The 26,719-nt window shown below is 35.5% G+C and overlaps 4 protein-coding genes, 1 long non-coding RNA gene and 1 other non-coding gene across 6 annotated transcripts in view; 4 read left to right on the forward strand and 2 right to left on the reverse strand.

The window, feature by feature from the left end:
• Positions 1-451: 451 nt before the first annotated feature.
• On the forward strand, positions 452-1,326 carry LOC135794331 (uncharacterized). Its single transcript, XM_065305563.1, has 3 exons — positions 452-780; positions 833-1,035; positions 1,090-1,326. Exons 1-3 carry the CDS (start codon positions 575-577, stop codon positions 1,251-1,253), a joined length of 573 nt encoding a protein of 190 aa, XP_065161635.1. The 5' UTR covers positions 452-574; the 3' UTR covers positions 1,254-1,326.
• Positions 1,260-6,371, reverse strand: LOC135794328 (putative ATP-dependent RNA helicase TDRD12). The gene is made up of 6 exons (XM_065305560.1): positions 6,198-6,371; positions 4,552-6,136; positions 4,300-4,491; positions 4,082-4,242; positions 3,688-3,813; positions 1,260-3,620 (listed from the first exon to the last, which is right to left on the reverse strand). The coding sequence occupies exons 1-6, from the start codon at positions 6,258-6,260 to the stop codon at positions 1,380-1,382; spliced, it is 4,368 nt and encodes a 1,455-aa protein (XP_065161632.1). The 5' UTR covers positions 6,261-6,371; the 3' UTR covers positions 1,260-1,379.
• Positions 6,372-6,596: 225 nt separating this feature from the next.
• Ube4A (Ubiquitination factor E4A) lies at positions 6,597-10,376 on the forward strand. Its single transcript, XM_065305561.1, has 7 exons — positions 6,597-7,332; positions 7,393-8,204; positions 8,265-8,560; positions 8,623-9,060; positions 9,118-9,511; positions 9,567-9,934; positions 9,995-10,376. The coding sequence occupies exons 1-7, from the start codon at positions 6,771-6,773 to the stop codon at positions 10,122-10,124; spliced, it is 3,000 nt and encodes a 999-aa protein (XP_065161633.1). The 5' UTR covers positions 6,597-6,770; the 3' UTR covers positions 10,125-10,376.
• A 663-nt stretch (positions 10,377-11,039) lies between these two features.
• Positions 11,040-26,719, forward strand: part of LOC135794330 (uncharacterized) — a 40,851-nt gene continuing 25,171 nt past the window's right edge. Inside the window, exons 1-2 of the mRNA XM_065305562.1 lie at positions 11,040-11,522; positions 20,380-20,834. Coding sequence (XP_065161634.1) covers positions 20,488-20,834 — 347 coding nt within the window. The 5' untranslated portion in view covers positions 11,040-11,522; positions 20,380-20,487. The remainder of the gene's footprint in view (positions 11,523-20,379; positions 20,835-26,719) is intronic.
• LOC135793726 (uncharacterized) lies at positions 11,588-13,043 on the forward strand. The gene is made up of 2 exons (XR_010548707.1): positions 11,588-12,696; positions 12,770-13,043. It is a non-coding gene; the product is annotated as an uncharacterized lncRNA (long non-coding RNA).
• On the reverse strand, positions 26,071-26,141 carry TRNAG-GCC (transfer RNA glycine (anticodon GCC)). The gene has a single exon. It is a non-coding gene; the product is annotated as a tRNA-Gly (tRNA).

Genomic DNA, 26,719 nt, shown 5'->3' on the forward strand with positions numbered 1-26,719 from the left:
GAGCAATGAGCGCAGAAAGTGCTTGAGTCTGTCGCGGAGTGTGCGTAGTGTTTGCACGCGGTTAAACACGTGCGCGTAATACTAATGCTGCGCACAACTCTGCTGCCAGAGTATCCTCATTTCAAAAATACTGAAAACGACTGTGCAATCAATATCATAGGTGCCAAATTGCATTGGAAAGAGTCATGTGCAAGACCGAAGTATAATAATGGCGTATATTGCAAATCATTTTAAATGATTAGTCATAGATGTATCCAAAATATACACAAAAGCCCCAAAATGTAATTTAAAAAGATTATACTGCTCATTTATGTAAAAATAGAAGACATTATTATTAAACTTACACAAAATTCACTCATGCAGATGTAATAATAAAATATAGAACAAATGTGGGTTCTTAGATAAGAATATATCAGTATTATCTTGCAACTTCCGCGGCTTGAAACATTTTTTCTACTCCAAAGCATTAATCTCAGCAGTAACAGTTTACTACACCCGACGTAGTAGTCGACTGTTTACGTTATTCATCTATTTCTGTTACAAGAGTTAACGCCGTTTGAAACTTAATTCAGTCATGAATTTCGTTGGTAAAGTAAAGCGCTTCCAATGGAAATCTCGAAAATCTTTGACCCTGGTTGCCATTTTACTCCTGGCAATCATTTTCCTCCGAATCAAATACTATCGATATTCAACCGAGATCAAACTCGCCAAAGGAAAAGCAGAAACTGTTTGGGAATATGTCGCAGACTTTAGCAACTTAAAACAATTAAATCCATCAATGTAAGTGTATCTACAATTACTTTACATTCCATCATAATAAAATGTATTTTAGAGTTGATTTTTTGATACTAAACGACTCGGGAAACTTCGAAACCTGGCACTATACCGTGCAATATAAAGAAGTGTCCTCGAATTGGCCGTATTTAACAAGTGCAACATTAGCTCACTACGAAGTGAAACATGTAAACAAATTAGTCCAGGCTTACTACATCAATTCGAATCACACGAGCTGCATGGCATTCGGATGCATCTGTTGTAAGTGAAAATCGCGAATAGAAAACATTATTTTTGTTTGTTTGCATGTTTTAGTGACTACATACAGCAGTTATGACTTCACACAACAAGGCAACGGGGTTGATGTCTTCGAATTGGTGAATTATCAATGTCCAGTTATATTTTCCGGCTTGTGCCGTAAGAATATTGAGCATCAGAGGGAGCTAATAGCCCGAAATTTAATCAAACACTTTTCGTAGAAAATGTATGAAATAGAATTTATCAAAAATGTCAAATACAAAATATTAAAATAAAAAATTGATTTCCGACGAATACAGTCGTCTTAGCGTAATAGTATAAACTACGGTAACAAACTCTTATAAAATCTAATCTTCATTAAGCGCTTCATAATCACTATCAGAATCGTAATCGGACCATATTTCTTCAACGTGTCCTTCGGCTGTATAAATGGCGTCTTTAAAATATTCATCATCGATTTCCTCACATTGCAGCAGATTCTTTTTCTCATCTTCATCTTCATCCTCATCACTATCCACTGCAATTTTATCAAATTTGTACTTGATGTTGGACATTTTCTCCTCGGACTTGACAAGTCTTGGCCAATCTTCTGCTTTCTGTTTGGTCAACACTGCTTGGATAAAGTGCGTTTTGCTTTCGTGAACAAATTGCTTACTCACTGCATTATAAAGATTTATGCTCAGTTCATAGTGTTTATCTTCATAAATCGAATTAAAGGATAAAAACCGATTTCGAACGATGTAAAGTTTATAATCTTGATTATCAATGAAACTGAACTCAAGAAATATATTCAATTCAGTTTGATACCATGTTACCTTTGGAAGTAATTTCTTGTTGGTGTTTACAACAGCTGTCATTGGTATATATCCAATATCTTCCTTGGGCTTATCCTTCGACGGTTCATCTGTTTTATTCAGCGCCATTTTATCAGCCTCTGCATACGGATTATAATCATACGATATAAAATCGAAGTCATCATCTTTCAACTCTACAAAGTTTTCAGCATCATTGGTAATATACTCCTCTTCATGACTAACATCAGGAATCTCGCTACTTGGCAACAATTCAATTTCATCAAGCCGTTCTCCTGGTATTTCTGCAGCCAGATTTAACCTCAACAGAACGCTGTTGATTGAACTAACTTCGCCAGAGTAATAATCAAGCAACATAATCTTGTATTTCATATCACCATAAACTGATTTTTCAGTAGACAAAATCATCGCATACAATGTTTTAAAATAATCCGTATTCTCCTCGTAACTTTGTTCATGCAACGCATCAATCAGTTCCGAAGATGCTGTCGGCTGAACACCATATAGCGAACATTCAATTGCTTGAAATGGCAGTTTGGTTATAAATTCGTCACTTAAAAGTTTCAAATTTTCAACTGGTGCTGACACAAAATCTCCATAATCAACATAAAAGCATTTAGCTATATTATCTTGCACATCAATCAACTTAACTCTGCACCAATTCCCACTGACTTCATCAGGAAGACAATAATAACAGCCAATAACAATTTCGTCTTTATCCAGTTTTCTTCTCAATAAATGCAGAGATGAAGTAATATTATCCTCTAGTTTTTTCAGTAAAGAATAAAATTTGGTTTGCCTCACATAAAGACAATCCGAAGAGGTGGCAGCAACAAAGTACACAGCGTTTAGTTCATCTGGATTTAAAAACGCCCAGTTTGCTTCAGCTTGTGTTAACTTCGGCAGCGGTTTTTCCTCAAGGAAAACTTTATATTCCGGTAGAGAAATACCACCATCCAGACATAACTTATATAGATTTGCAAGAGAATCTTCGTACTTGTCATAGATATTTCTATCTTTTAAAAACTGTGTTATAGACAATCGATTTGGAAACGGAGTGTTTGTTTCACGCAGTTGCAAATCATCCACCCAAATCGTATCGTTAAGCCTCAGTAAAATATTCCCCACACAAATTGTGCTCTTATTAAATGATTTTATCTTGGTATAGACAGTCTTGCTCGCGTTGCGTGTCCAGAGAGATTCTTTAAAGGGCGGAATCAATCGTGAGATGTAAACTTCAACAACGCTAGGTGGAATATCCTCTAAAGATTTAGGAATCTTGTAGAGTTGGTTAAAATTAATCGTCAATTTAATTCCATTTTCCAAGCCAAAAACCTCCACCTCAAGAGGATCAGGAGTCATTGTATCACCAATTGAAACATATTTAACGACACGATTAATTACACACCGATTGAATTGGTTGTCGTCAGCGTACAAATACATTTTACCTTTAATTGCGTCCACAGACGGTTCAAACGCCGATTTTTCTTTAAGTAATTCAGATACTTTGGTGGAATAATCTTCAATATGATGAGTTTCGCCTTGGAGATCCATATATTCAAGAATTTGTAGATAATACTGGTTGACGGCTTTCATATTAATAAACCTGCAAGTTATTTTGCCGTTTGATGGAGTATTTGAGGGTGTTTCGAGCTTCGGTGTGAAGATGTGACGTTCTTTGCACTCGGGAGAACCGCAAACACCGTAAGTAAATATTGATTTGCATATTTTTGCGTTGTTGGCGACATTTTCTTGTTCTTCTTTTTGTTTTTCTTGCTAAATTAAGATAAATATAAATTATACACGTGGTATTTTCGAAGGATTATGAAATTGTTTTACTTACTTCACAAAACCGGAGTAAAACATCGGGAACTTTTATGTTGTTCACCTTAAAAAAGTTCGACAAGCGTGGAAAGCGATCTTGGCAGTTTTCATCAACATAAGTAACAACATGGCAATTAAATTTATTCTAGAAAGGAATAAAATTATTATAAATTCAAACGAAACTGTATTTTCTTTTCAAACCCAGATTACAAAATCAATTTTAATGATATCTGGTATAAAAATCAAATAATCAAATAAAACAAAAAAATCATTAAAGAAGTAAAGTATGGAACAAAAGTTTCAAAAAAGAATTAGCCATGGATAGTTATATAATGTGGACCGAGACGTATTTGTATTAAATCCATGAAAGAGCTTCATTAGTTGTTAATAAAAGTAATTAAAGCATTACACACCTGACTGTATGATGATGTCAATGGACATTGGTAGCTATCAATCAAAATCGAAAAACGCTGAGAAAACAAACTCCATGTAGGTGGCAACGAATAATTAATCAGAAACGTTGCGTTTGATATCTTTACATATTGGCGGAGAGATTTATCGGTGCATATTAAAACTATAAAATAAAAATTGAAGTTTTAAAAATTTTCCAATTACATAACATAAATATTACCAATATGTTTGCCGCTCGATGTCGATTTCCAAGACATCAATAACTCCATCGCTTGTCCACCCGTCATCTCATCAGTGGTTGAAACAAAACTAATACCTTTGGTAGCAAAACGATCCTCGAGAATTTTAACTTCTTCGAGCTTACAAACAACGATACATTTATGGACGTGATAATGTGTAGACTTTAATAATTCTACAAATCGTTCAATGATAAATAAAAAAATTACAAAAAATATTTACCTTTATTTATTACCTATCAATGTCTCTGGTTTCAGCTTATTCTGCACATACTGCAAATGAAACTGTGCTCTGCCATAAAGCGCCGCTTGCATAGGATTCCCAATAATAATCAAAGGAAAGTTATCTAAACGACAGACAAACTCCTCCACTTTTGTCGTCCACTTCTCACCAGTGGAAACAAATTGCACACCATCGTAACAATTCCTATGTGAAAGCATACTATCCACTGCACCCAACAACAATTCAAACCCCTTCTTCAGTTTGTCCAGAATAATATTCAAATTCTCCACGACAAAATGTCGCAACCTCTTTAAATCGATGATATTATCATTTAAGAGTACAATTAATGTATCAACGGTTGTAATCACAACATCCAACTTATACTCAATCATGGCGGCTTTGTTGTGTTTGTAACTTTTAGATTTATTAAAAGTCTTCGGTGGTTTCCTACCGAAAAATTGCGAGATGTCTTTCTTTGATAACGGCAACAATGGTAACCAAATATTATCCAGCAGTTTATTACCTTTCAATATATCAGCGAACTTCATGTGAACATCTTCAGCAATTGTTGCGTTATTACACAGGACAATCATTAGCGGAGAACGTTTGCTATCCGGAATGTTATCGTACAAACCTTCCTGATCCATTAAGAAGGAACATAATGCTGTGATATAGGTAAGAGTTTTACCAGTTTCTTTCTTATGAATCAGCACAACATTATTTCCTCGCATAATTGCAGGCCATCCAAAGGATTGCACAGGTTTACTGCGTTCGTATCCAGCGCGTTTTAACTTCTCCTGTACGGCTGGCAGTAAATTAGTTTTGTTGATTTCATCCTGTGGTTGTGGTACTGTATGACCATGTGTTAATACTGCTGTTTTGTTACCTTCTAATGCTTGAGACCGTTTTACTGGAGCAGTCATCACAGATGTGATTTGAGAATCATTGGCTTTCATTAAGGGTGGTGGCCGTTTACGTTCTGGTGGTTCGCGTGTTGAGAATTTTTCTACTTCAGGATAGACTAAGTCTGCAGGAATGTCTTGCTCACATTCAGCGCACATGCATAGACCAAGCGCGTGTTTAATGTGTTTTTTAATTTTTGAATGGTTATTGGAATGATTGCCACTTGCAAATTTATGTTGAAATTCATCCTGTTTGTCAAATAAGTCTTTCCATTCAGAATCTACTTGTGGGGATTGCTCAGAATTCACTTGTGTATTGTTTGTATCAGTTTTTGTTTGTTCTTGATCAATTTTTTCAATATTCTTTTTAATTGGTGGTGAATTCTTAGTTGAAGCATGCAATTTTCGGGAGTTTGTACTACCACTGCCTTTACTTTTTGAATAAACAGAACCCAAATTATATCCAGCAGGAAATAATTGGGGTTTAGCAGGAGATTTATCAACTTGCACAGGTTTGCTCACACATGCTGATGAGGAACTGCAAGATGTTTCTTTTGTAGAAACTGATTTCTTTGTATTATTTGTAGGGATATCATTGCTACTACTACTTGATGAATTTTTGTGCAACCAGTTGTTGATGTAATAGTTTTTATTCACCTTTTCAATACGTCTTACGCTTGATTCGCGCAGAGTTTGCTGATAATGCAATTTTGTTTCAGCACATAGAAATAATGTAAAATTGATTCTTAATACTCACATTTTCCAGATTGTTCTTAAGCTTTGGTGGTGTACCGCTTTCGTCGGTGCCTGTTTGCGACATTTAAAATTATATTCAAATATATGAAAATCGAAAATCTCTCAAAACTTTCAAAAGCACGATTTACACGGTTTCTTTTAAATATAACCTCTTCCTAACAGTTGGTGGGTAAATATGGTTGCCTATGGCAAAACATGTTTTCAGATAACTAACCGATGCTTTTAATTTATATTTACATTATTTTAACACAAAGTATTACAAAAATTGTATGTTTTATAATAAGTATTAAATTTTTATACTTGTTGTTTAGTTTAATTTTGCATTCTAATAATTATATTTTTGAATTAAAAACATGATATAAGTACAGGTGGCGCTCCCAATGACAAACATTTTACCAAATGTTATCCGTCACCGTCATCCTCTCATTGCAAAATGTTTTCAATTTGCTGTGATGCGACTACATCCCGATAGTGCCACAGAAATAAATTTCGCCTAATCATTATCAATGCGCGCTTGTTTGTCTAGCTGCGCCCGTCCGGCTAGTGAACCCAGCGCGCCGCCAATACGCAAAACATGAGCAATCCGTTTTCAGCGCTCGTCGACGAGCCAATTGCCTCACCAGAACAGTCGTCGAAACAATTGCCACAAACAATGTCGCGTGAGACCAAGCATTTGGAGCAGACTTTCGGCTTTACGCTGAACGAAATGCGTGCAGGTGAGCAGGGCCTTGTATATCTAGAGGACCAAGCTGTTGCCTACAACACCGACGATTTAACGGTCGCTATTCTGGAACATGCAATTGGTGATAGATTGTATCTAGTCACAATGGAAACTGTTGCTTGTATGAGCACAATTAGCAGTAATGGCAAAGACAGTGCTGTTAATGATACTGCTGGAGAGTGTAGAGTGGTGTGGTACTTGTTTAAATGCTTTCAAACCAACTGGGAGTCAAACTATGAAGAAATTAAACAAGATGTTCAAGCAATTATACTCAGGAACATGTGTACAGCACTCAAAGCACCTGATTTATATGATGGACAGAATGTATTTGTGCAGTTTATAGATATTCTCATGCAGGAACACAATGGAGAAGTGTTTTTCAAGGAAATTTACAAGGCTTTCAAAGAGGAAGAAGGTAAATCACTAAAAAACCTATTCATATAATTCAATTGTTAAAATTTTCTTATTTTTGAAGGAGGATCTGATGCAATTAGGCTTCCATACTTAAATCTCCTCAAAGCACTGCATCTGAACATAGCCAAGATGACAATAATGACTCTCAACATCAAAATCTTTGACATTCTGAAACTCATCATTTCCTACGAAGATTTATCGTTGTTATTAATGGAATATTCAACGGCACGCAACACCATAGGTTTCGAATACTCCAATACACTCCTCGGAGCGTTATTCACCATCTCAATACTGCCGAAAACCAACCTGGGCGCGTACGAATTCTTTCAGAACCCATTGGACCCAGCGTCGAACATTGCCACCGAAAACACACTCTTCAGCAATTCGGAATCGGTGACAAATCACATCCATAGCGTGTTTTTAACGCTGCTAAAATCCGGAACAAAAGTGCGATCACTAGTTTTAGCATGGATTGGCAAATGCTTGAAAGCAAATGTTAATAGAGGCAAGTTATGGAGTATGCACAATACCGATGGAATATCAAATGCTGATTATGTGAGTGATGGCTTTATGCTCAACATGGGCGCGGTGTTGATGAAGTTTTGCATGCCGTTCTGCGAACCAGCGCATCAGGCGAAACTGCTGAAAGTAGATCCGACTTATTGTGCAGTTACAGAGGCAGAGTGTGAAGCTAAAGGTGTGCATTTGACGAATTTACAACAGGAGACTTGTTTAGTTCCATGTGAAGATACATCGGAAGTAAGGGTAACATCGTCCACTTATAATTTTATCACGGAGTGTTTTTTCATGGCCCATAAAGCAATTGATTTGGGATTTAAAGTAATTGGAGACAAATTAGTACGTCTAAATCAGGTAAATATTCTGTTTTTAGTTAATTCAATACTTTTTTAATTAAACTTTTGATTTTAAAAGGAAATGGGAAGAATTGAACGAACCTACAACGAAACAATGGCCCAAAACCCAAACAGTCCACTCGTCGAGCAAATAAAAAACCGCATGGCAAGCGAAATGGGCCGCTACCTGTCAATGAAAGCAGCGTTATCCGAACCAGTGATGATCGAAATGATGTTCCACTTGATATCGGGTACTGCCTATTGGTTTACGCAAGTGATCGTCAATGATTTCCCAGCGGACACCAAGGACTACATACCTTTAGTACAAAAAACCCTAGAATTTCCACTAAATGAATCCGTTCCTAACACATTAAAGTAAGATATTTAACATTATATTAAAACCAATCACGTTATTAATATTTCCATTATGATTATAGATGCATTCCAGAATTCCTAGTCGAAAACATTGTCACATATTTGGTATTTTTACGCCGTTTTAATCCGAAGTTGTTTGAGATGCAGGGCTACACCGAAATGCAGCCACTGCTCACGTCTATCCTGATTTATATGGGCTCTCCACAACGCATGAAGAATCCACATTTGCGTGCACGACTTGCAGAAGGTCTCGAAGCTCTTTTACCACATCATAAAGACGAACCAGAAGCGTTAAACACTCTTGGTGGGTACCAACGCGAAATGCTCTTTAATCAACACGAACATAGAATGGAAATAGTTCGGAATTTACTTGAAGTTTTCGTTGGTATCGAGATGACAGGGCAAAGTGTTGAATTCGAACAGAAATTTAACTACAGGAGACCGATGTACATCGTTATGGATTATTTATGGGAGTTACAAGAACACCGAGAGATTTTTACGTAAGAAAAATTAATTTTCTGCTAAAATTTATTACAAATTGAATTATTTATGTTTAGGACGTTGGCGGAAGAAGCAGAAGCTAATATCGAAGCAGTAACACCACCGTTATTTTTACGTTTTATCAATTTACTAATGAACGACGCTGTTTTCTTGCTTGATGAAAGTTTGGCGAACATGTCGAAACTTAAAGAAATGGAACAAGTGCGTGAGAGTGGCGCATGGGATCGACTTCCAATTGCGGAACGCTCGCAGAATATCAACTACATTGCTCACATTGGTATGATTGCACGTTTTGATAACATTTTGGGTAAAGAAACGATTAAGACGATCGAACGGTTGACGTCTCGTATAAAAATCGTTTTCACTCACTATACGATGGTGGATCGTGTGGCGGCCATGTTAAATTATTTCCTGTTGAATTTGGTGGGACCTAATCAAAGGAAATTCAAGGTATAAATAATTATAATTTTAAGTTTTAAATGAATTTATGAATATTTTAATTTAGGTGAAAGATTCGAAAGAGTACAGTTTTGATCCAGCCGGAACAGTTCTGGACATCTGTAAGATTTATGTAAATCTTAAAGAGAACAACGATTTCTGTCTGGCTGTGTCACAAGATGGCCGCTCATATAAACCGTCATTGTTTGGGCTGGCTCAAGATGTTTTAATTCGCATCGGTGGCGGATCACTTATTGGTGAACTGCAGGAATTGGCATCGAAGGTTTCCCGACTTGCTGAGGAACATCAGGTGACTGAGGATGCGATCGCTGACGCGCCGGATCACTTTTTAGATCCGATTATGTCGACGCTCATGAGGGATCCGGTGGTTTTGCCGAGTTCCAAGCAAACTGTTGATCGATCGACTATTGCCAGGTAATACTTAACCTTAAATTATAATAAACTATTTATTCATTTGACAATTTCTGTTTTCAGGCATTTGTTGAGTGACCAAACGGATCCATTTAATCGATCTCCATTGACGATGGATCAAGTAATACCTAATCATGAGCTTCACAGTGAAATCCATGCCTGGCTCGACCAGAAGAAGCCGTCGAAGTCGTAGTTATCACTTTAGTGAAACTTTTATGCAATGCTATTCTTTATTATAATTATTTTGTTGATTATATTTCAGTTTTTTTGTTAGTAGTGATTTTATTTTATTGGTTATACGAGGATTGGGATGTTTTTGTATGAAATTTTGTAAGATTTCAAACGACCAGTTACTGGTCTCACTGATGTTTGTGTAAAACAAAGTAGACGTCGCGTGAATTTTGTGGAATATCAAAAATAAAAATGAATTTGAAGATGAAAATAATCATTATAACTAAGGAGGTACGTTTTTCTGTAAGTTTTATTACATTGTATAACGTGAATATTAAAAATGTGGGAAATAACAATGAAAAATTTATTTTTCTGGGCTTTCGGTAGATGAAAACAAACATGGCGCCTGTCCAGAATTTTATTCCGCATATTTATGATGTTTAATTGTGTGCGCGCATAAATATTAATTAAATTAATGGCGTCTCCTAAAACTTACTGCCTGCCAGTAACAATACATAATGCGTATTGCTATAAACTTTTAATGTGGCCGAAATTGAAGTATCCGACTAGCACTTTACAAGGACTAAATAAATTACTAGAAAACTGACGAGGGTTTAAAACAAGGGTGTGGATTTCGAAGGGTATGTCACCAACTTATCCAATTGTAATTGTCTGAATATTTACTATACGCCCTGAGCTTAACATCCTCAAACAACCAGTACAAATATGTGGATATGTACACAGCGTTTTTCCAAATTGCGCGCTGCGAATGTTTATCGCACTGCTTTAATCCGCATTCATCCTCTTTGGGATCCGTGGCACGTTTGTTATTGAACAGGCGTGTGTTTGCCGGCAGCCGGCATGCCCGGTATCGCTTGCGCAGTGAGGCCGACATTCACGCGTTCTCCTGCAAGTCTGCGACACCGACCGAGCAGCGCGAGCAGCGGCGCCGACAGTCGACCGGCAGACTGCGGCGTGTTCGCGTGGTAAATACGTGCGCGCTTCCGCGCTTCCTACTGCACACTCAGCTGTGCAGTCAGTGCAAAATTCGTGTGGGCAGCGGGTTGTAAAAGGGTTCGCGGATTTCCATACATAATCCGCACCTAAATTTGTTTTTGCGCATTGTGTGCGAAAATCACTATAACTCAAGCGTGTTGAAGTGATAGGATTATAAATTTGTGCGAATTTTATCACACTTACAATTCGTTGCGGTGCTTTTTACTTTTGATAACGCCAAGATTAATAAGAATTTGTTAACTGAAGTGTTTTTCGGCGGCGCGGCTAGACTGCGAGTGTTTTTTGAAGGCATTGAAAGCGCTCGAAGCTTTTGTTTGTTTATTGTTCGCATGAGAACAACCTCGAGGATATACAAAACTGCTACACATCAAACCGGCGATAATTGGGCGATAATTAAATTAAGGTAAATCATCACAACACCTTGGCTAAACATTTAACATTCATGAAATAAGAAAATATTAGGAAATATATTTGATGAAATATTAAATAAACAAAAATAAAAATTGCATTTTATTTGTGATATTTTGACGCGAATGCATTTTGCATGAGATTTTTTTGCCAAAGACCGGCGTTATGACGTCGTAGCGTTGGTAACGTTTCGGATGTTGGTTGGATGATGGCGCAATCCATACGACACGCGCGGGGGCGCGTTGGTGGCATCGCGCGCGCGTCGCGACGCTTGCCATCCCCTCTCGCAGGATGGGCAGCGTGTAAACGAAGCGCCAGACGCGCCACACCACCCTACAAAATTCTATTTTCAAAGCATTAAATCTGATAATATTTTTTGCTTTTTTATTATCTTATAACTTATTAAAAGCATTAATAAATAATAATTAATTTTAATTTCTTTAATAAAAATCTAAATTTAAATATTTCAGGTCTTTACAATGTTCATAATTTAATGTAACTTTGTGAGTACATGTGCGATGTGCATCCGACATGATGTTGTTTGTTGCCCATCATTACCGGCTCCACCAAACACTGAACACACTTTATAAATAGAACATTTTTATCGATCGATCTCGGCATGTAAACGCGCTCGGACGATTTCGCCGCTGACTCGCGCCTAAAACACGTCCGTCTTCGCATTAATTCACCTTCAAAAACGCAAACAATGTTCAATTGCACATTGCGCACAATTATGTAAGTACGTATCGCTAAAGTAGCGCGTAATTCGCACGCATAATCGACGCCAATTGCACTCCATTATTGAGTTCCTCATTTCACGATGCTTTAATCGATTAGTCCGACTTCTAACTCAACTGCTCGACTGGCTCGCAATAAACAATAAATAATAACGACCCGTCCGGGCGCATACGGGCAATGTCAAGGGCATGTTTCAATACATTAATGCGTTTTATTTTGCTTCGCGCGCGCAGGATGTGTGCTTGCATCGTGCACACGTACGGTACACGTGCGCGTGCAATATGCGCCTTAGTTTTTCGCTATTTCGAGCAATTACATATCAATCGCGCGGCGAAAACGCGCCTGAAAGCTTTCCAACTCGATTATGCCATCAACGGATTTAGAAGAAAGGTTTTGTTTGGTCGTTTGGTGTCATGCATAAATCACCGCTGGTGAGTATGTTAAATTTTACGCACTTGTTGCTATTAGCAACCATTAAATAACAAATTTTTCCTTTTTTTTTAGCAAAATGAATATAAACTCATGCTAATATGTGGATTATTTAATTTTAACGTTAAATATTGATGAAATGTAATAATTTTGAGTTTAAATAGATTATAATTGAGGTTAAGTTATTGACAAAATCCCAAAATGAAAACAATACAGTTCAACTTTTCATTTACAATAAATTATAATGAAAAATTAAATTACAAGCCTTTGTTCAGTGATAAATTGCATTGCGTATGCGCAAAATGCTTATATTTCTTCTTTATAAACAATAAACAATATTTCATTAAAAGCAGGTGTTTAAATATTTGTTTGAAAAATGTTGACTTTTCATTGTGACGCGTTTGGCTCCATAACATATTGACGCAGAATTTTATTCCAACAAATACAGTGGATACATACGGAACCATTTGTTTGGATAATTATCAATGTGTTTATTTATTCAGCTTGTATTGCTCATGATAGTCCACATAATTAAAACATACGTAAGTATTATCATATCATATTCGAAAATGATATATTAAGTTGACATTTATATGTCATAATTATTCACCTGGAAGGTTATTGTAGTAAAATAATAATAACAGACAGGTGTGACTTGTAATTAAAGTAAGTTGCTTGTTGTAACAATAAATAATCTTGAATAGTTAATTTCAAGGCGAAAAACTGCGTTATTTTCACTTGAACTATTGTAAAATTTATTACGAGGTGATTATTTGTTTATTTAAACGCCCACGTATTTCGCAAATATAATTTCAAGGTTGATTATCTTTGAAATAATGAGGAAAATTGAATCATAAAGTGGAAATTAATTAGGAAACGCTAAATTTCCGTAAATGTGGCAGGAAATTGCTAGGAAATAAAGTGTCTGGACGGGTTTCATGCTTATTTCGTGTTTTGATTAACAATTTTGTTTTATTTTTGTTATCCGTGTCAGATATTTTGATAGAAAGTTATGCTTTGGTGTGCAATGACGCAAAATGACAACATAGACATGAAATTGCAAAAAAAAAACGAGGGGAAAACACCGTTAAACCGAGGAAATTGCTTTTCGTACATTTTCTACATTGCGTACACTTCCCAGCGCTGCATTTCCTCACGTTTGCCACATTTTCACATACCTACGACACCTGCTGAGGGCTGGTGGTGAAAAACGAACCTGTGCGGCGTGTTAGCGTAAATGGCTTCATAAGTGTGGGCAATACATTGAGTTAGGGTTGTCGTACACATAGAAGTCTAGAAAAACTAAATGTATTGAATGAAAAAGTCTGTATTGGATGTCTGTCTGTCTGATAGCATTTAAGGGATGTTTATCGGATGTCTGGACGTATTTTTTGCGGCAATAATTTTATTTATTGTAGTTTTTGAGGTGTTTGTCTGAAAAGTTTATAGTTGCGCGTTTTTTAGAGAGATAATATTAGTCTAGGATGAAGTGTTTGTTTGTTTGCACATCATTAAAATGTGTGATGTTATTTTATGCTCAGTATGCAACGGGCATTTCAATTTGCTGATTAAATATTGATTTCGTCTGCAAGATGATGTTTTTGACAGCTACTCATGTTGCTTATGGGTAAATATTGATTTATTTCTTCTTTATAAGTGTTTTTGGTTAGTAAAACTGAAATTTTAAATTATGTTCATTAGAGTTGTAATTTTTATTGTTTTTCATTAATTATTTGAGTAGTAATTGAGTAAAAATTATAGATTTTAATAAAAAGAAACATAACTAAGTATTTTTTTGAAAGAAAAGAAAAATGCTAATAATGGACTTTTGCGCCAGTTATATAACTACCTATATCTATGATTGAATTTCCATATCAACTTTTATCTCTTATTTTATACCATAAAAGTTATAGTTTTGAGATAAAAAGTAGCCTATAAGCTTTGCTTCGATCAGAAATATCTGTACACTAAAATTTATCAAAATTGCGTCAGTAGTTGACGCGTGAAAGCGTCACAAACAAACAAAATTACATCTACATTTATATTATTTATTACTATATACTTCTGAAGCAATTTTTACACTAAAAAATTGTTAACATCGTAAATACTTCCTCTCTGGCTCCCTGCAATCAATTTTTTATTTAATCGAATTGTTATTTCAAACTTTAATTAATATTTTTAATACTTTAAACATATCCAATTAAAACTCCTTAAATGAAAATCCAAGGTGTGAAGCGATTGAATAGTTCCTTAGATAAATACCTGTCACACGCACAATCCACACTCATTTACTCGCAATCGTTAAATTCGTTTAATCCACACGTTTAATACCCGCTTATTAAACACTATTAATTTCGATTTCGTTGCCGGAATGTGAAATGCGTTTGAATCACGTAACAATTTTATATCAGACAGACAGCAAAGCGGCCGTAAAAGTGGCAAAAAACTTGTTCCTCACTTCGTTTGTTTCTAATTCTCTTATATATATATTTTTGCTCAGGTGAGAAAAAATTGATGTCGGCTGCGTGATTGTTACATAAAAAGTGAAGTTTTGACGCGTCCGGTTCGGTTACTGACCACAAAAACACCAAACACAACATTACAGACGAAATAAAATAAATGATTAGGTAACACACCATGTAACCATAAAATGCGAGGCAATAAAAGCGGAAATTAAATTAAATAAATTATTTGTGTTTAAAATTTATTATGAACTTAATGATTTATTTAATTATACATATTCCTTTGATGTTTTGCACGTGGCATAGAATTATATATTCCAATTTGGTTCACTTTTAACTCTGTTATATCACTCCGGTTTGAATAAGGAAAAGGGTGCCTATTCACTTTGAAATTCATTTAAAATTTAAATTCAACCTCAGGACGTCAGCGTTTGTATACTAAGTACAAACGTGCTGTAATAGTTGTGCGAACGAGGGGTCGCTTTGAATAAGCCATCCAAGGAAAACTACCCCATATGAGAATCTGCCTCGTTCTTATTGTCTGCGCAGTGTTTTCAGTCGTTTCAATCGGCAGTGTGTGTCGATTTCAATGTCTCCTCCTCGTGGCACGCGGTCGATGTTAGTTGGAGCGTTATTAGTCATCACCATATGTTTGCATAAATTATAAGTTTTACCTGAGGATAAGTACCTACTACTGTTACATCACGTGTCTCGACCACTATTAATTCCTGGTATTCGAACTCGTGCTCGTGCGGTTGATATTTGAACTAATTAATTATTTATTCAATTGAGTGTGTCTATGTTTATGTTTGCAAGTAATAAATAACATTATTGATATTGATAGTACATATATTTATTTATAATTTGCAATAGTATTTAATAAATTTATCACAGAATAAATAATATGATGTAAATTACTATTAGCGTCTGCGATACAATGAAAATCTGTTGTAACATATCAGAAGTGAATGCAACATAAGACTTTTATTAATATTTAGACTTTGGAGAATATTTTTAGACGTATTTAGTAGAGAAATTGAGTTTATAACAAGTTTACAAAAATCCCACAAAATTTATAAGATTTACGTCGCGAAATCGTCGTGAAATCTCAAAGTTTGGTTATTTTTTCTATTTTAACTTTAAAAATTATAAAAAAGGGTGAAATTTTGAAACGTTAATAATAATACTAAAGATAGGTATCCGTGATAAAATGGCATTTTACAGGCGAGGCAGTAAAATTTTTGGTCTCGTGTCATTAATTTATCATCCTAATCATAAATCATATTCGATTACAATTTTTTTTAAATATTTATTGCAAGTAATAAGCATTCCAATTCCTAAATTCCAAATTGTTGAACATTTAATGTAAATGTCGATTAAGTTTGGAAGTAGAAGGTTTCACTGATGAATCATAAATTATTTTCAATGCCAAACAACACGTTGAAACTTAAAAATGAACTTTATTTAACTTTACTATAAATGAAAGAAGTAATGCTATATTATTACTGTTATTATTATTATTAAAGAATATCACGAACTTAATGTGTATTTATACGCTCGATTAGTTTTCGAATGATTTGTGACTCTAAACCTCGATGATATTTAAGATGTTTATCATTAATAAACATTCATAATAAAATTAATCGTTCAATGGACAGCTTCGAATGTCATCGCTAGGAATAATTATTCAAAGTCGAAGTTAGTAGATGAATTCATTAATTTATGGATACATCGCTTTAAAAGGCATTTCTTTAAAAGGCGTTGGAAATTAATTTTAATTATTGAGCATTGATTTATCCTAAATGGACATCGTGAAATTGAATATTAATTTCTAATTGATTATAATTTTAATGATCCTTTGAAAATCTTTAGATTAGAAATGAAATAGTCTGTCAATTCATCGAAAAAGTGAAATATTTTGCTAGTTTTGTCGTCGGTATGTAGTCGCCGACTAATCGGCAAATGAAAATCGATTATTCTGCTAATTTCTAATTTAAAAAAAAAACTAATAACAATTCAAAATGTAGAAACAAACACAGAAAGAAGGATTCTGCTGATGAAAATGTCGATTCGCCCAAATATTGCCAAACGCTTTTTTGTTTTTGTTTGATCGGGAGAAGGCCTGTTTTTCAAACTTTTGGGCGGTAAATTCCTTGTTTACGTGTTTGCCATTTAGTAATTTCATAATTGTTTGATGTGATTTATGTTTATTACCACTAAAAATCATGAATATACGGAAATGCTTCACAGAGTATTTAATTTATAAATAGTATCGAAGTGCATGCATGTTTTAAGCATTTGAATGAAACGACCAGCGTGTGCAGATGGTTTAGTTCAGTTTCGAATATTCGTGTGGGTCCCCTTCGTTTTAATAATTTAATTGCGCAGATTAAAGTTCCTGCATGTCGTATGGCAAACGAGCTTCTAGCACTGGTAACAAATCCTGCACTCGTCGTCCATATGTCGAGCGTACGTAAAACAAAATCTGATGCTGCAATATCTCGACATCTAGAGTATTAATTTTCATTCGCACTACTTGTACTCATACTCTAGTTCATACTCGTTACTTTCGACGTAAAATGTAAAATATACACAAATATAATTATATATTATAAATAAATTAAAATTATTTCTGAAGTAGGTCTAGTTTCATGCGTCAGTCTTTTCTTGGCTTCATCTGTTTCATCTGATATGCTTGTGCGCAGTTGCAGGTTGTACGTTGGAAGCGTCTTCTTGTTTTATTTCCAGCCTGGCGCTGGAATATCACAGCGTGTTTTGGCGTTGACTGACTGGCTGCAACGCTCCAATTCCGTACCTAATGACACATATTTCACGCATCACATATCTTCTTATATTTATTTCGTTTTTGTGTGTTGTAGTTTTATTGGAGTAGGTATCAGAATAATTTATTTAATTAATATTCTATATCTAGTTCAAAGTTTATTTAAATTTCATCAGTTGATAAGTGGTAATTGTGATTAAATCTCTATACTTACATTCATCCTTTATTTTACACCCTTCATGTTTTATTTTTGTGAAAAAAAAAATGCAATTTATCTCTTTTTTTTAAGAATAAGCTTCACCACAGCAAAATTTCATAAAAATTCGTTCAGTAATTTTTGCGTGAAACAGTTACAAACATTTGAATTTATAATATCATTATGATTTCATTAATCTATAAGATGTTTAGGTTTAAGTCATTGCACTTTTAAATATCTCGGTGCAGTTCATTCTCAAGGAAGTTTTATTTGAACTTTTCAACTTGACGCGTTGAACAATGTGAATTCCATGCATTCTCTTCGCACAAAATTAAATGAAATTACGTAATTAATGAGCAACGTGATATTTTTTGTTCTCTTTTGTTTACATAAGCTCATCTTTATTCACATCGACCATATCCCATTGTATTATACATTATATTTCAACTTTCAAATATTTTTCGCATGAAAGCTTCAAATTCAAATTAAGCATTACTATTGTTATTATTGACGCCACCTGCCGTTTTAATTCCGTACAAAATCCAATTCGATGCAAATCGGAAGTTAGCCTGAGAATGAAAAATTGATCAATTTATTTAATAACTGTATGAAAAGTGTGTCATAACATGAAATGTGTTACATTTTATTATATTATTTATTTATTTACGGAGCGCGCTTTTACTTAATTGGATGCGATTACGTTTTGTCCGCTGGTGTGTCTGGATTAATATGATTATGTGTGTTATTCAACGCAATTTAAACGAAACCGAAACGCGATGGGAAGCCGGGCGCATATTTCGGATTTAATCTACGCATTTCGTGCACGTAGCGAATTTGTTTCGCTTCACGAATTCACTCCGTGCTGATATTTATATTTATTAGTAGCACACCGTAATCAGGCACAAACGGGCAAAAGAAAGATTCACAATGCATAAAAGCATTGAATATTTAGTGTCACTCGTAATTTAAAATAATGAGTATGCAATATATATGCATATGCATATCGTGTTGGTGTTTGGCTATAATTTAAGTACAAATTACATATACATAATTAACTAATAAAATACTGAGTTTTAATAGTACTACGATGCGCTTTTGTATTAGGTTCATGCAAAGCTATAATTCCACAAAACTAACAGTAGTTAGTTGATGGTTGATTTAATATGATAAGTTATAATTCATATTGACTTATTGCGGACTGCTGAATATCACTTAATTAAGTAAATCTGCAATAAATTCTTAAAGCGCTTGTCGTTCGCATATCGTTGCACGTTGCTCTCGCACGTACTGTAAATTAACTTGAACTAGGTCAGTATATTTATATCTATTTATACTTATGCTTGTGCGACGCGCAGGTTTCGACTTAAGCGCAAAAAACGGGAAAGCGCTTGCATGAAAAACATTCAAGTTTGCCGCTCATAAAATTTAACGTAAATATTTTCGATTAAATGCATACTAAACTACCAAACAAAATATCTGATAGGAAATAAGGAAGTTTATAAAGTTATAAAATAAACTAAATATTTAAGTAGGGAATTTTTTGATATTGAATGAAATTCAATTTAATTAAATTTCTTTTCTTGTTTTTCTTTTATAAATCTACAGCTAGACAAGTGCAATGAACTTCCACACCCGTGTCGGGAGCTGTTCAGACACTGCAATCGTCGTGCTGCCGGCGGAAAACTTCCGAAACGCGACCTTTCAGTTTTCTCCACTCGCATCAGACGCGGTGTTTCCCTCTTAAAACACTCCCCAGACTGCGTTTCGCGGTGCGTTTGCGATCGTAAAGCTCACGAAAGCTCGTAAACTTCACTGAGACAATGTATGATCAATGTGAGTGTCTCTACCCCTGTTAATTTTCACGTTGTCATTGTGAAAGCCGCAGAGTGGCTTATGATTCGAGTGGCAAAAATATCGCACAACGAAAATTATAAGCTAAACATTTATGCGTAGGTGAACATTTTTTATTAATCTCCGAACAATGCATCATAAATACTACGGTATGATTGTGGTTACGGTGCTTGTGCGAATGTAACCGCCTTCTCATGAAACTTTGATTCGCCAAGCGTATAATACAAATCTTTGCTAGACTTGTAGAAACGAGAAAAGATAGATAAACGCCGTGCGGAGCATGAAATAACTCGCCCAACACACAACAGTCTAAAAACCACATCACCTCGATTATAGAATAGAAAATAATTGATGAACTTTACAACAACCAATTATTCTTTTGTTATTGTTACAGACTTTCTCCGGCAGACCACAAGAAAACTCGACAACTCGAAAATGTTACCCCGTCGATAGTATCCCCGGTTGTTGCTTTCGTGCGTGAATCTCAAGTGACATTTCGAAAATGTTGTCGTATATGCTGCCGGTGGACGAGAAACCGCCGGCGGGACCCGGAAAGGCGCACCTGCAGCTGTCGCTGTCGCCGCCGCTCACGAACGGTCGCTCGACCACGACGATGGTGACCTCGAACGGGGGCGGTCATCATAATGTCGCGATTACAACTACGACGCACACGGTGCATTTGAATAACAACGCCGCATCGTCCATCAGTAAGGAGAATAGTATTAGCAGTTTTGCTAGTGATGCTACAACTGCTACTGCGAGTTATTCTTCGGCGACGCCGACCAGTATTGGGGGTAAACCTATTAATAAAGTGTTGATTAATGGGGGGAAGCATCAAAGTCTCAAAAGGTAAGGATAATAATTGTTGATTTCACAGTTTTTTGTGTGTAAAGTTTCCGATTAGTTGAAAAACAGCAAATTTTAGTTAATTTTATTAATTGTTAGTTAGAACATTTATATCTCAAGAATGGCTGGACAGATTTTGATGATTTATGATTTTTTGAATTTGTTTTAGCTTCAAATAGGATAATAACTGTTAGAATATTGAAAATTATAACTTACAGGGTGTTAAATAAGTGATTAAAGTTAGTATAGTGATTCAATCATATTTGTAGTTAGATCATGTCAATCCTGATGGCGCTAAAGTACATTATTAGCATTTCTCATTTCTTTAAAATAAAATTGCGTGTCTTATCGATGGTATCGAGACATAAAAGTAAAAAATAATCACATTTTTACTAAAAAAATCACTAATAAACTATGATTTACTGTGTTTGACTCCAATCTCACTACTATACTCTACCAACTTTACTGGAAAAGACATTTATGTGTTTTCCTTAGATTTTTCTTAGCTGTCGTCACCTTCTCTTCCATACACCATATTTGTTTTGGCTGTTTTCGGCCCGATTACGCTCCTCGTGGGCTTTCTCCGTTGAAAACCCAAAGAGAACTCGTGCGGGTTAAACGTTCCAAATAACTTTCGACACATGGGGACTGCTTCGATTCTTGCCTCCGCGCTTCAAATACTCAGAGTGCCAGAATCGGCGTCGAAATACTCGGAACATTTGGAATATTCGGCGGTGCTGCATACTAACATACTTCACCAACACCTAACACCCAACGCGCGATTACTTATTACCTACATCTACAAGTTGCAAGTGTTGACTCACTTTGCACTTGACGCCAATGTTCCAAACAAATTTATTCGATGTTAGGATTTGGGATGAGCTCATTTTGGGAGTGTTGGATTAGTTCAATCCGAATCTGTATGTGAATTCGAATTCGACGCTGTATTTTTAGCGCCGCGCCTAGAATATCACCGAACTGGATAGCGTCGGACTCTCGTCGCAGTTGCACTTGACATCACAAGGTTTCTTTTGATCCTGCATGTCATCGCCTACACGAATTTATCGCTTCCTATCGTTTATCATTTAAAAACTCATTTTTATCACGTAAAAACCAACTTTTCTTCCTGTTTTGCGTTTTGTTAACTTCTTTAACAAACTTAAACCGAGATGATTTATTTCAATTTCTTTCGACGTGTTTGCGCTCTGAAATATTTCATTTTTTACTCCATGGGAGCTCCCACTAGTTGTTAGCTAGTTCCTAGTTGTTTTCGACTTTTTGCTGTTTGTTCCGTTCGCCTGGGTGATGAATAGTATGACCCAGTTTCATGCCTCGAGTTGAAATTTTGTTTCCTCCAGGATCGCACTGGTTTATCGATTTGTTTGTCCGTTCGTTATATTCGCATTCACGGCGTTCACTGCCCCTGCGAACTCATCAATTCGATTCATAACATTATAATATAATACACAAACAAGAACAGTAGTCTTTGATGGTCTTCTCTTGTTGTTGTCTGACTTACAAAACTGTTTATGCGTCATTAGTAAATTTCGATCAATGGAAAACAGCGTGTCTAAACTGTTAACTACTATTGATTGCTCCAGATATTCCGACACCAAACTAACAAAGAAACTGAATAAATGAAATGAAAATTTTCGTGTTTTCCAAGAATGGGAGAAGTGGGTAAATGACTGAATCGTGTGCTTGCCGGCAATAAACCACCGGATGGTTTACTACAAAGGCGCTTTTGATCCAGAAGTGCTTTTAACGGATAGCCACGTTTAACAAATAACAATGTGGCAATGAAGACTTACCTTTTCATTCCAACTTTCGACGTTTTTTTTTTGCGCGCGGAAACCAACTTAACCTATAAAACTGACATTTACTAATAGGACGCTTTGTTGTAGCACATTAGGATTTGCATCCGTACATTTATGTTCGCTTTTATTGCTTTTATTACGTTTGTCCAAGCGTAACTCCAAGCGAAATGTAGTAGCGAGCAATAAATCTTGTCTAAACTTGGTGAATCTTGAAGGATAGCAGCAGGAATATTATAGTGCGGCTTTTTCAAGGACACCGCCTGGATTCCGCGCATCTTTTCCATCTTCTATTTGCTCGGTTGGTTTATTTTTATTGCTTCGGTGATGCGCATTTTTCTCCTGAGATGTTTTTGTGATAATGGTGATGGAATTTTCTTTTATTATTTGTTCGGCTAGGTCTGGGAATCTCCCCTATCGATAAAAACGCCACTCAGACGGATCGCAAATAGTCAAGCAATAGGATGGGGTGCCGTGACAGACAAAGTGTCTGGTCGGACTTGATATAATCAATTTTCACGGTTTCAATGTTGACATTCGATTGAAGATCTTTTTTGTTCTCTATAGAGTTAATAAAGAGTAGTCATTAGCAGAAATCGCTGATATAATTAACGTAATCAACGTTTTATTGCGAATTATCGTGGTTTTTACTTGTATTTTGTTGTTTACTCTGTATGACAATCAGCGGTTTACCAGAACATGACCGCATGATATTCCGCAATTAAAGTTTTAATTAATTTTAATGCTGATTGTTTCTTTCTTTCGTTGCAGGTGAGTTTACATCTCATTTCCGCATTTAGTCGCATTTTCTCTCGGTAACGGTAAGTTGGAATTTCAACAAATTAAAAATGATAAATTTATCGACTGGCGTCAGCGGTAAACGGTGTTTTATTTGGTTGTAACAACTATTTATAAATTCCGTGTGTTAGCGCCCTGATTTACCTCTTGCGGCAAATAGGTGCGTGCCCGCGCGTGCGTGTGAAAGACAGGAAGAGGAAGTGGCGATTCCCAGCCACCGGAGGAAGTGCATCTAATGGCACGTCGCCATCGATCGATTCGATGTGTACATTTACAGTTAATTGCGCATTTTTACGAGCGTTTACGGTTCGACTGAAACTCGCGGCGATTAACAACTATTTTTGATGCAATAATACAGCGTGTAATGATGTTGCGAGGTGATTAGCGGTTTTTTTTTAACAAAAGAGCAGACAGACTGACAAAAAATGAGGAATTCAATTGATGACCATATGTTTTTATAAATAAATACGTATTTAATTTTTAAATGTCTTCTATGTGTGATTTTAGAAAGGAGTGTCAATCAAATCGTTGTTAAATTTCTTTAGATATGATGTCGGTATTCATTTTGTGAAGATGTGTATGTTTGTAACTCTGTCAAGCAAAAGTTACTAAGCCATTATTGATTAAACATTACAATCTTATAGTTTATTCATCAAAATAGTAAATTGGCTACTTTTTATCGCAAAAATTTAACTGAATGGGCATTAAATAAGGGATGAAAGTTGATATAAAGATACATTCATAGTTATAGTTACATAATCTAAATCTAGGTGGTGCTATCATAAATTATGAGCAATTTTTTATTACTTTAAATTAAAATTGATAATTTTATTGACGGAAACTTCTTTTTATTAAATTCAACGACGACAAAGTTGCTTTATAAATAGTTATGCAACTTTCACACAACTCATCCAAGTACTAAACATGAGTGTAAATTCGCATGACTTGAAATTTCACACATGCGTCAAAAGGAAGTTATAACTTCTTCGCAATCCAAGCTCGTTAGCCTGTTATGCAAGATTTATTCAATGCACACAAAAGAACGAAAATTATTATATAACAGGTGAGCACTATATCAAGCCATGCAGTATTTTAATTATTTTTATTTCGTTTTTAAAACATGTCCTGTGTGTGCACTTGTTCGGTTTTGCATGAAATCACTCGCGAACGCGATGAATCGGTATGAGGAAGTTTCATCCTTATTCATGTGTTTTTGTGCGAAAGCTCGAGGGACACGGAGCAATTATAAAGACATAAAGCCGCAAGCGCCGAGCACGCTTCTTGAAGAGACTTGCAAGATGCACGATTTCTGCAAAGGATCTTTGTACCTACGCAAGTGAAGCTGGAAGCTAAATATTCATGTTATCATGCATTCATTCAGTCAGGTGTATATTCAACTTACAATCCTTTTGGTTCTTTAGAATGTCGTGAAAGATAAACTGTGTACCAAAATGACAAATTGTTGTTTATGTTTAGTTTTATTTTATTTTCCGTTAAACAAAGATATATACTACTTTATAGTTGTTGACAGAAATTTGTCAAATTGTAAATTGAAGTTTATTTTTATTTTTGAAATTCTTCGGTTTTTGAATGAAAAAAGTTGTGGTAGTGCTTGCCACGTAATTTTCGCATTGAACTGCCATGAAAGGAAGTTCTTGTGTTGCTGCTCAGTTTCGTCTTTCGCATCAAAGTCGCAATGTGCAAGTGTTCGCAGCCACTCGTCGCTCACGTATGTCCAAATAAGTCTGTATATATGCCCTTTGCGGCTATATCCGTTTCGCGTTTCAAGTTTCATTGTCGTCCACCTTTTACAGTGTATCTTGACGTGCAGCTCACAAGTTGAAAACGCAAACGAAACGAAAATTTCATAAATTACAATAATTATTACAACTTAAAACTAAGTACAATTTAATTATAGCTTGCAGAAGTAATTAAAGCAGCTACATAAATAATGTATCCACTTAAACTTGTGTTTTAATGGAAAATTTAATTAAAAATCTAAATGTTTGTGTTCTATTTGAGTTTTTGTTTGTAGTTTATAGTTTGGCTGGTTTAACTTTTGGCTTGTTTTTGTATTGAAGTTGTTTTGGAGTTTGCTTGATCGTTAGATTAATTGTGCGATTAGCCGCTGTCCGATGTATCCACTTGTCGGCTCATAATCAGTTCGCCTATGTCCGTAAACTTTGTGATGGTGAATTATACGATTAGCGGGAGTGATTACATGATTGCGCAACTGCAACAACGTTTTATAGCGTTTTATGGCGCTAAAACGCGATGCAACACTATACACAAGATGCGTTACAAGTGACCAGTTAGTGGGAACATGCTGGTTATCGACCAGAAGCGTATTTTATTCAAAGCGATTAAACTTAATCGCTTTCGATATGTTGGAGTTGTAATTAAACGTGGGCGTTATAATCGTTGGTTCGATCTTTACGCTTCTTAATAAGAACATCTTACGTTTATGATGTAGGTAATTAAATAAACATGAAATATTTTGTCACACAGGATGCAGATGTAGTAAGAAAAAAGTTTGCGGTGGCATAACTTATTAAATTATGGTTTTAATGGTGTGGGTGATAAAATAATGTGTCTATAACATCTAGAGTAAATAATTAAAAGAAGTTTGCATCGGCCGGGAATCGAACCCGGGCCGCCCGCGTGGCAGGCGAGCATTCTACCACTGAACCACCGATGCTGTGCAAGAGGTGTGATAATAATTAAACACGGTTTCGATATAAGATAAAACATAAATACATATGTATTAGCAAATTAGCTTATTCTATTTCTATGTGAAAGTATGACCTGAAGAAAGAAAAGTACTGCGGAATCTTCGATTAAACTGCTGAACGACATAGGTACGACTGAGCAGTGGGCTTACTGCTGATTCCCTTTAAATCCTACGCCACACCCGTAAAAAGGGGTAGGGGTAGGTGCGTCGGCTGGGTTATCTCGTTATTCTTACAAAGGGACACGTGCAGCGTTACTACTAGTTACCGGCAAAGGAACTACACACACCAAGTCGTAGTTAACCGCGGAAAGGCAGGCTACTGCATTATGAACGCTTATTATACAAATTTCCGTATAATTGGTAGTGCATAGTTATTAAGTGTTACCTTATAATACTATATAATATTAACTGGTATAATATAATATTTCCGAACAATAGTAAATCATTTCTACGTCTTATAAAGATTTTATTGCAAACCAAATCTTTTGCATCGTATTGCTAATCCACTCAGCTCCAATCTTGTTTTGTTTTTATTTATTAATGAT

Source organism: Atheta coriaria, unplaced genomic scaffold (genome assembly GCF_025399875.1).
Source record: "Atheta coriaria isolate IRGN ID8LTWV9N9 unplaced genomic scaffold, Caltech_Dcor_3.1 hic_scaffold_6_pilon, whole genome shotgun sequence".
Taxonomy (NCBI): domain Eukaryota; kingdom Metazoa; phylum Arthropoda; class Insecta; order Coleoptera; family Staphylinidae; genus Dalotia; species Dalotia coriaria.